The sequence below is a fragment of the Leopardus geoffroyi genome, chromosome A3 (genome assembly GCF_018350155.1).
Source record: "Leopardus geoffroyi isolate Oge1 chromosome A3, O.geoffroyi_Oge1_pat1.0, whole genome shotgun sequence".
NCBI lineage: Eukaryota > Metazoa > Chordata > Mammalia > Carnivora > Felidae > Leopardus > Leopardus geoffroyi.
This window is the reverse complement of record NC_059336.1, coordinates 15,569,335-15,579,834: the sequence shown is the minus strand read 5'-3', so window position 1 is coordinate 15,579,834 and position 10,500 is coordinate 15,569,335. Positions and strand designations below refer to the sequence as shown.

Here is a 10,500-nt window from a genome sequence, read left to right as displayed (position 1 = left end):
CTTTAAAAGTATATATAGCCTTGGGGCACCTGGGTGGCTCAGTGGCTCAGTCGGTTAAGCGTCTGACTTTGGCTCAGGTCGTGATTTCATGAGTCCGAGCCCCGCATGGGGCTCTGTGCTGACCGACAGAGCCTGCTTTGAATCCTCTGTCTCTCTCTCTCTCTCTCTCTCTCTGCCCCTCCCCTTCCCTCTCTCTCTCTCTCTCTGTCTCTCAAAAATAAATAAACATAAAAAAAAGAAGAAATACTGAAGTCCCGTTTTTAAAAAAAAATAGCCTTCTTAAATAACATGAAATAAAATGACAATATCTGGACAAGGTCAGGTGGCCCCAGGCACAGCCACAAGTTGGTGACACAGTGTCAGTGGGTCGGGGGGAGGAAGGGACTTGCAGCCAAGGCAAAGAGGGCATGTGCTGGTCAGAGCAGGGAGAAACAGATCCAAGAGCGGGCAGGAGGTGGATGGCACAGAACAACCACAGTGCAGACACCACGGCCTGAGGCCCCGAATGCAGTTCAGCAGCACCCGCTGCGGTGCTGTGTGCGGGGCCCTTAAGGTAAAAATCATAGCCACTATTTACTGACGGTGACGGTGATGGCTTTCTTTTTTTTTTTTTTTTAATTTTTTTTTTCAACGTTTATTTATTTTTGGGACAGAGAGAGACAGAGCATGAACGGGGGAGGGGCAGAGAGAGAGGGAGACACAGAATCGGAAACAGGCTCCAGGCTCTGAGCCATCAGCCCAGAGCCTGACGCGGGGCTCGAACTCACGGACCGCGAGATCGTGACCTGGCTGAAGTCGGACGCTTAACCGACTGCGCCACCCAGGCGCCCCAATGGTTTGTTATTTTTAAATTAAGTTTCCAGGGGTGGCTCAGTTGGTTAAGCATCTGACTCTTGGTTTTGGCTCAGGTCATGATCTCACAGTTTCGTGAGTTCGGGTCCTGGGTGGGGCTCTGTTCTTGGCACGGAGCCTGCTTGGGATTCTCTCTCTCCCTCTCTCTGTATGCCCGTCCCCCACTCAGGTGCCTTGTGTCTCTGAAAATAAATAAACTTAAAAAAAATAATAAATTTCTGATCTAATTGCAGGTGAAACCTTTCTGCCCTCTTCACTCTAAAATCACTTACAACATGGGGCACCTGGGTGGCTCAGTCAGTTAAGCATCCGACCTCAATTCAGGTCATGATCTCACGGTTCATGAGTTCGAGCCCCACGTCGGGCCCTGTGCTGACAGCATGGAGCCTCCTCGGGATTCTCCCTCCCTCTCTCTCCCTGCCCTTCCCCTACTTGCACTTCCCATCTCTCTCAAAAATAAACATTTTTAAAAAGAAATAAAAAAATCTATTGCTTTAAAAAAATAATAATATATGATCAGACTTTAAAATTTTTGTCAATCACTGATGAAAACTGCGGTCTTCTTTCATTTTACATACATGATTATTTATGAGGCCAAATATATATTCAAGAACTCCAATAGTCATGATATAATTAATATCCATGTACTTGGTGCTGCATTAGCAAGCAATTGCAAAGTCTTCATGGCATGGCACTGTGCGAGTTTATTTCCACAGACTCAACAGATTTGTGGGGGTGGTCGAGAGGTCTTTCAAACCTTCTGTAAGCTTCAAAAGACCCATCTAGGAAGAGCCGGGTAGGGAAAACCTGAGCAGGAAGGACTTCATCTGTAAAGTTCATTTCCCATGGGAGGAGATCTGACAGCTACCATTGTCCATCAGATCGCTGGTAGAGAGGGGGTGTGGTTGATGTGATGCTCCCTTATTTTTTACCCCATTTCTCAATCTGTACCTTCTGGCTCAGTCTAGCAGGTTTGTATCCTGACACCCTCCACCAACGTGTTGACACCATGCCACCATCTCAAGTGGCCTGCCTCACGGTGGAGGCACCCTTCGTTCCCCTTAGAGATTGTTGTTAGCGTGTTTCAGAGAACCTCTTCCAAATATAAGAAAGGAGCCCTACAAATCCGGACTTGAATGAGTGTCCCCAAGGACTACCATGAATTGGGAAGGGGGGATTCATGCTTGGCTAATGGCTCTTCCAGGCTTCCTTCATTAGTTCATTCAATGAATTATTTATTGTTTCACTCATTCAATATGTACCGTGTCATGTTCCTGAACTACATAAAGAGGTATTGTCTTTGGTCTGATGACAGTTGCAATCTACATATGCCAGTCATTGAGCTAGGTGCTGGGATATATCTTTTTGGTTGAGTTATTCTGGAAGCAGACCCTGGGGCAGTAATTTGAGGACAAGTAACTTATTTGGGAGGTGATCCAAGGAACACTATTCAGAGAATAGGTTTGTGAGACCGGGAAGAAGGAAGCCAAGAAGAGTGCAATACTGAGAAGATAGCTATTATGGACAACTGGGACTCAATACTATCAGAAAACTCTGGAAGGTGGTATAGAACCTGCCTTGGAATTTCCCATCCAGGGTAAAAAGATGGGGTATTTACCCTCCAGTTCCTATCTGTCACTGGCTGAAGCATTTGGCTCCCCTGACTTGGGCTGAGAGACAACCTTCAGGCAGGATAGCCCAGGTACTTATATTAGATGCCACTAGAAGGTACCGGGATGGTGAATGCCTTGAAATTATGGACAGGGCACAGACAGGGTCAGCTATAAAACTTAATTGTAAACTAGAGTCAAAAAACTTGAGCTGGAATCAAGATTTACTATAAAGCTACATGTCTTAATCTGCTCTGGCTGCTATAAGAAAATATCCTAAACTGGGTGGCTTAAGCAGCAGAAATTGATTTCTCACAGTTCTGAAGCCTGGGAAGTCCAAAATCAAGGCGCTGGCAGGTTTGGTGTCTGGTGAGAACCCTCTTCCCGGTTTGCAGGTGGACACCTTCCTACTGTGTCTTCACACGACAGAGAGAGAGAGATCATCTCTCTCACATCTCTTCTTATAATAGCACTAATCCCATTTAGGAGGGCTTCACCCTCCTGACCTAGACATCTCCCAAAGGCCTTACTTCCTGGTGCCACTACAATGGGGACCAAGGCTTCAACGCATGAATTTTGAGGAAACACAAACATTCAGTCCATAGCACTACAGCAATGCAGGCATTGTGGTACTGGCCAAAAGACAGGCCTGTGCATCAATAGCGGGTGCAGAAAGAGATTTATGGAAATAGAGTCAATTGTTAACAAAAGTACAAAGAGAATTCACTGGAGGAAAAAAAATGGTTTTTTCAGCAAACGATGCCAGAACAACTGAACATCCATATATATAAATATTACCCTTGATCCATGCTTCACATCATTTACAAAAACTAACTCAAAATCGATCACAGACATAATCGCAAAAATTACAACTATAAAACTTTGAAAAGAAAGCATACGGAGAAAATCTTTGTGGTTTTGGGCTATACAAAGATTTCTCAGGTGCAACAGCAAAATCATAATGAAGAAAAAATGATAAGTGGTATCTCATCAAAATTAAAAACTTCTGGGGGCGCCTGGGTGGCTCAGTCGGTTAAGCATCCAACTTCGGCTCAAGTCATGATCTTACGGCTCGTGAGTTCAGGCCTTGCGTTGGGCTCTGTGCTGACAGCTCAGAGCCTGGAGCCTGCTTTGGATTCTGTGTCTCCCTCTCTCTCTCTCTCTCTCTGCCCCTCTGCCCCTCGCTCTCTCTCTCTCTCTCTCTCTCTCTCAAAAATAAATAAAAACATTAAAAATTTAACAAAAATTTTAAAAACTTCTGATCTTTGAAAACCATTGTTAAGAAAATAAAGATGGGCCGCCAATTGGGGGAAACTACCGGCAAAATGCATATCTGATAAAGTGTTTGTATATAGAATATATACAAAGACTTCAGAATTCAGTAATAAGAAAACAACCCAATAAAAATGGGTAAAAGATTTGAACAGGCACTTTACCAAAGAATACATACAGATAGGAGATCAGCACGCGAAAATCATCACTTCGCGATTAGTCTTTAGGGAAATGTAAAGTAAAAGCTCGATGAAATCTATTACCTATTTATTAGGATGGCCCAAAGCAAGCAGACAAACAAAAGCAAAAACCCCCCCAAAACAACAAAAAACCACCAAAAACCAAAACAACAACAACAACAACAACAAAAAGCAAGCAAACAAACAAAACCACACACACACCATCAATACCAAGTGCTGTCAGTGATGCGAAGCGATGACAGCTCTGCTGGTGGAAATGCAAAATGGTGCAGCCACTCCGGAGATGGCCATTTAGTATAAAGTTAACATACATGTCTTCGCTACCTATCAATCTGCTTCTAGATATTACCCAAGAGAAATGTAAGTCACATGAACACAAAAACCTGTCCATGAATACTAACAACAGTTTTGTTTTCATCATACCAAAAACTAGGAGTAATCCAAAATTCCTTGCACTGGGGAATGTCTAAGCTGGGACATTTCCATCCAATGGGAATACTGCTAAGCCTTGCAAAGGAACAAGCTACTGGGACCATAGACATTCTGCTAAGTGAAAGAAGGCAGACTCCACAGGTTACATCCTGTTTGATTCCGTTCATATGACACCCTCCAAAAGGCAAGATGATAGGGACAGAAAACACACCAACTGTTGCCAAGAGCTGAAGGCGGAGCACAGGATCGACTCCAAAGGGTGCCTGAGAATTTTGAAGGGGGATGGAACTCTTCTCTCTCTTGGTTGTGATGGTGGTTATGTGGCTTCACACCTTTGTCAAGATTCAGAACCGCACACTAAACTGGTTGAGTTTTGGGGCACCTGGGTGGCTCAGTTGGTTAAGCGTCCGACTTCCGCTCAGGTCATGATCTCGCGGTCCGTGAGTTCGAGCCCGGCGTCGGGCTCTGTGCTGACAGCTCAGAGCCTGGAGCCTGCTTCGGATTCTGTGTCTCCTCTCTCTCTGCCCCTCCCCTGCTCATGCTCGGTCTCTCTCTGTCTCAAAAATAAATAAACGTTAAAAAAAATTTTTTTTAAAAAGAAAATGAGATTTTGGGGGTGCCAGTGGCTCAGTTGTTTAATCATCGAGGTTCGTCGGTTCCAGCCCTGCATCGGGCTCTCAGCTGGAGAGCCCAGAGCCTGCAGCCTGCTTCGGATTCTGCGTCTCCCTCTCTCTCTGCCCCTCCCCCGCTCATGCTCTGTCTCTCTCTCCCTCTCTCAAAAATAAATTTTAAAAAATGAGCATTAAAAAAAAAAGAAAAAAAGAAAATAAGATTTCGTCCCCTCCTTTGCCCCCCTCCGCCTCTAGCGCACAGGCTCACCCTTCCCTCCCCTCCCTTCCGGGAGGGTCCTGTGACAATTTGATGAGATCAGCACTACTGTTTACATTACTATGCCTGTGTGAACACCAGCCACAGCTGAGCTAGGAGCAAACCACTTACTTCTCCTTTCTGGCACAACTTTGTATTTTCTTTGACATGAAAAATTGTCAGGGGGTGTGTTTGGTTGGTTTTCCAGCACATACCGCTTTTCAACTGCACGCTCTTCACTGGTTGCCGAAATCTTCTCCGCATGAGCTCATATGCATCAGGTGTGTTATTAATTTCACCTTCCAGAAGGTGAATTTCCTGGAGCCCTCTGACCCTTTCCAGTCTGGCCTGGCTATCCCATGCATTTTTTTTTTTTCTTGGTTACGCCGTAATGGGCTTCCTTTTGATATTTAGAAATGTTCCACACGAACTTCTTGCCACATAGCCAATGCTCAGTAAAATGAGAACCTTCGTGTAATTATGAAAGCACGGTGGGGGTAATTTGGGATGTGGGGAAACTTTCTGAGCATGTTAAACGAGGTTCCTTGCTTACCCGGCTGTTCAGTCGACAGCTGGGAAGAGTTCTATGGGCTCATCTCAGGGCCAAGTAGCTCAAAATGGGTGTATTCCCATGCACTTCGCCTCCACCCAGTGCTTGGGGAACGTGTTCCCTCTCCTCCAGCCTCTTCCACCCCCTTTGTCTCCAGTCCTGCTCAGTGACCCAGTTGGGTATTATTACCCCATCTCTTAGATGGGAAGACTGAGGCCTGAAGTGGTTTGGGTTGTTGTCCTCTCTTCACCATCCTCCAGGGGCTCTTTGAGAAACCCCGGTGGGACTGGCCGAATGCCTGGAACTGCATGTGTTATGTGAAAACAAGTCTGGAGCGAGCAGGCGAATCTGTCCCCTGATGTCTGGGAAAGGGAGTGACCCCGGTAATCCAGGAGTGTGGGACAGTCAAGGCAAGTAGAGAGGCTCCTTTGTAATGTCCTTCTGTTCCACCCTGTGCTCTCCCCTCGTGGCTCCTCCCCCACTCCACTCCAAAGGCCAAAGGCAGGTGGTTCCAGAAGTTTCCTGACCAGCCTGGTGACAACCCACCCCCCCTGTTCTACACATGTCCCTTCTGGGGGATAGAGTCATCAATACAGTGGAGTTCCTGTTTTCCCCTGAATTTCCTGCTTACAAAGAGCAGCTGGGAGGGCCCAGGGCAGTTCTGGAAGGACCACACCCTCAGGTGGAGGTACAAAGGGAGAGGCTGACTCTGGCCACCACTGCCCCATCTGCCGTCACTATGAAACCCAGCAGCCTCATCACCTTCACGGTGCTCCTTGCCCTTGAAATCCTCACGCCCTGGACTGCAGAAGGTACTAGCACGGGTGAGTTGGAGTCTCTCAGGCCGTATCGAGGTGCCAGGGTCAGTGACGGCTCCGCATGGCAGTAACCTCTTCCTGCTAACCCAGGGACTGACCCTGTCGCCACCTTTCCAGTGGCCCGGCCCATGGCCCCTAATTTCTTTAAAAGAATTTTTTTTTTACATTTATTTATTTTTGAGAGACAGCATGAGACAGAGCACAAGCCGGGGAGGGACAGAGAGAGAAGGAGACACAGAATCCGAAGCAGGCTCCAGGCTCCGAGCAAGCTGTCAGCACAGAGCCCGATGCGGGGCTCGAACCCACAAACTGTGAGATCGTGACCTGAGCCGACGTCGGTCACTTAACCAACTGAGCCACCCAGGCGCCCCTCCTGGCCCCTAATTTCACGTGTCTCTCTGAAGACTTCAGCTAAGAGTTTCTGAGCGTCCAGAAACCCACCTTCTGCCAGATGGACCGGTTGACTCCAGCCCCCGTATTGCTTGCTTTTCTTCCTACGGTTTCTTCTTTTTTTTTTTTTTTTTTTTTAAATTTTTTTTTTTCAACGTTTATTTATTTTTGGGACAGAGAGAGACAGAGCATGAACGGGGGAGGGGCAGAGAGAGAGGGAGACACAGAATCGGAAACAGGCTCCAGGCTCTGAGCCATCAGCTCAGAGCCCGACGCGGGGCTCGAACTCCCGGACCGCGAGATCGTGACCTGGCTGAAGTCGGACGCTTAACCGACTGCGCCACCCAGGCGCCCCAACCTACGGTTTCTTCTTTACCGTTTGGTCTTTTTCTCTGTCACATCATTTCAGTCTCTGGTCACGCTTCCAAAATGTTCTCTTTTTTTCTCTTACTGTTTCTTTTTTCAAGGTCGCTCTCTTTCTCTATTTTCTTGTCAACCGATCTGCAATCTTCCCTTCGGGCTCTGACGAGTCGCCTCTCCTGCTATGGCAGTCCCTCTCTGCCTCCCTCCCAGTCAATCCCCGGCTGGGAGCACCTGACCATGAGCTCTATCCGCCTGCGTGCCGGAGGTGGCTCATACTGGCTCGCAACAGCCGAAGGCTACACTTTCAAGACTTTTGTGAGCCAGTCCACGTTGCATTGGTAGCTGGGAATCAGCCATGGTGGCAGTCCAGGATGGTGGTCATGACTCGGAATCATCTCCTTCTTCCTCCTTTGTTCTTGCCCGTAGAAAAAGTTAAGAGTGGAGCCTGCCCCTTCAGACCTCATGGCCTATGCCTTGTGTACGAGCCCCATGAATGCCTGAATGACTGGGAGTGTCCAAAGGATCAGAAATGCTGTCCCAGCATTTGCAGCAACAAATGCCTGGATCCTGTAGATCCATCGGAGCAAGGTGAGGAAACAGAGTCCTGGAAGAGAGGACCAGAGAGATTTTAACTTGAGGACACACATCTTGGAGAAGTTGCGGGCGGGGTGGGGGGCGGGGCAGCCGGCCAGCCCCTCAGCCACTCATTCAGCTAATGAGTCACTCTGTCTGTCAGATACTTGCAGCACTGGTTGGGGCCCCCTTGGCGGAAAGGGGGCTCCTTTGGGACACTAACGGGCCTCAGTTTGGGTGCTGAGGTCGAGAGGAAGTGATTGGCATGCCTTGTTCTCACCAGTTAAGGTCAATCCCGGGAGGTGTCCACTGGTCATTGGCGAGTGTAAGGAGCCCAACCCCCTAGACACCTGCCTGAATGACGGTGACTGCCTGACCGGTCTGAAGTGCTGCAAGGGGCCATGTGGGAATTCATGTGTTGAGCCACTGAAAGGTAAGGTCTGGCACACACCCATATTCCCTAGCCGACGACAGGTCTCAACTCCCTGGTGCTCTTCCATGTGAAGGAGGATGCTTGGCCTCTCCCTATGTATCCTCCCCACCCACCACGCAGACCCACTGCCCTTCGACACCATTCACCCCCAGTTTTCTAAACAAGCAGTCCCCAGGGTCACCTATGACTGGCAGTTCTGGGTCCTGGGAGGGAAGGATTCCTGGAATGAGCCAGGCGAAAGGAGCCATGATACCAAAGGCAAGAAGTTGACCTTTTCCTATCACCTCTGCCTCTGGCTGACTGTGTGATGGTGAGCAATGCCTGTATCTTTCTTAGCTCCAGTGTCCCCATCTGTAAAGTGGATACAAGTATGTCCACTGAGATACTAAATGTAAAAGTGTCTCTTAAAACTTGAAGTGCTGTGTGCATTTAGAGAGTGTTGCCATGGTTGTGGCCTCACTAGGGCTAGGTCACCTGGAACCATAAGAAAGCCCAGTGTGATGCCCAGGTGTAGAGGCCATTCCTGAATTATCTGGCCCAATGCCCTGATTTTACTAGAATGAAGATAGAAGCGGAGAGTCAACGGACAACATGCATTCGTTCTTGATTCCTAGATCAAAGACCACTGCTGTTTTGACCGTTCCAGCACCGTGTTCTCTCTCTTATCCCAAGGAACATAGGGCCCTCTGAAAGGAGGACCTTCTGGGTGGGAGGAACACGAGGATCACTGGGATTGTTCCTGTGCTGAGGTTCTGTTTTATTTTCTTTCCACAGATACGTTCTCACCACTTCAACAAGATTAGGACTTCCTGGTACGTGTGGTTGGAGGATTCCTTTTCTCCCCAAACCAGAGAAAGAGGAAAGTGCCTTGATGAATGTGTGGCTTTGTGACAAACACCTCCAGGGGCCTAAGGTCGGGCTTGGTTTATCTGCGTGTGCCCAGCAGCCAACGTGAGGCTTGGCACACAAGAGGGAAATGTCTACTGGTTCTTGAAAAAATAAATACACCATTTTCTCTGCATCTCTGTCTTCCTTGACTCATTGTGTCTGGTCTAGGGGATGAGGGGTGAGGTGAAGAAAGACAGATCTGCATGTGTGTGGTTTTATCCCCCAAGCTAGGAAATGGAAAAGAAGAGAGCATTTCAGAGCCAAACAGATATGGCTTTAAATCCTGCATCTGGGAGCGCCTGGGTGACTCAGTCAGTTGGGCGTCTGACTCTTGATTTAGGCTCAGGTCATGATCAAGTCCCTTGTTGGGCTCCGCATTGAGCATGGAGCCTGCTTGGGATTCCGTCTCCCTGTCTCCTTCTCCTCTCCCCACCCCCTCTCTTTCTCAAATAAAATTTAAAAAGAAAAATAAAAAAGAAATCCGGCATCTGTACATTACGGGCTCTGTAATTCGAGGCAAATCTGTGGGACTTGGTCCCACTGAGTCTCAGTTTTGTCACCTGTAACATGGGGAGGATAATAGCAGTGCGAATTCCATAAAATTATAAGGATGGGAGGTACAACACGTGAAATCAGTAACCCATTGACTGTCCCCTAATGACAGGAAATGGTGAAAAGCTGCTCGCTAATGGTGAGGTTCCCGGCACCTCAGCGGCACCCCAGCCTCACTCCCCCCAGCTGCAGACCTTCTGCAGCCAGGCCTAAAGCCATCAGGCAGAGACTGAGAGGATCCTTCTCTGGAAAAGCTGAACTACTCCAGAGCCAAGATCCTGCAGCCACAGAGAGACGGCACTCAAGATAACTAACCTTAGTGATCGCCAGTACCCACGGTGCCCACTTTTCCCCGGGCACACGGCTAGGCTGAGGTTTTCACCTCCCTTTTCAATTGGGTGTAGCTCGTGACTGAGCTCTGGTCAGTGAAAAGAGAGTGGGAGTGATGTGTTCCAGTTCTGGACCTGCCCCATAAAACTCTCTCGCCGTCTGCTGGCGTCATGGAGAGGACGTCAAGGACCTGGAGGACGGAGTCTGGGATTCCTAATTTCTTTTTTATTATTTAAATTTTTTTTAACGTTTTTTATTCATTTTTGAGACAGAGAGAGACAGAGCATGAACGGGGGAGGGGCAGAGAGAGAGGGAGACACAGAATCGGAAGCAGGCTCCAGGCTCCGAGCCATCAGCCCAGAGCCCGACG

The 10,500-nt window shown here is 48.2% G+C and overlaps 1 protein-coding gene across 2 annotated transcripts; it reads left to right on the top strand.

Moving 5' to 3' along the window:
• Positions 1-439: 439 nt before the first annotated feature.
• LOC123579635 (antileukoproteinase-like) lies at positions 440-9,381 on the top strand. Of its 2 annotated transcripts, none has more exons than XM_045443765.1 (4): positions 440-530; positions 7,781-7,942; positions 8,211-8,360; positions 9,135-9,381. In XM_045443765.1, exons 1-4 carry the CDS (start codon positions 506-508, stop codon positions 9,161-9,163), a joined length of 366 nt encoding a protein of 121 aa, XP_045299721.1. In that variant the 5' UTR covers positions 440-505; the 3' UTR covers positions 9,164-9,381. The 2 variants fall into 2 exon arrangements, with proteins under 2 accessions (XP_045299721.1, XP_045299719.1); XM_045443763.1 differs by lacking the exon at positions 440-530 and adding an exon at positions 6,486-6,607.
• Positions 9,382-10,500: the final 1,119 nt, after the last annotated feature.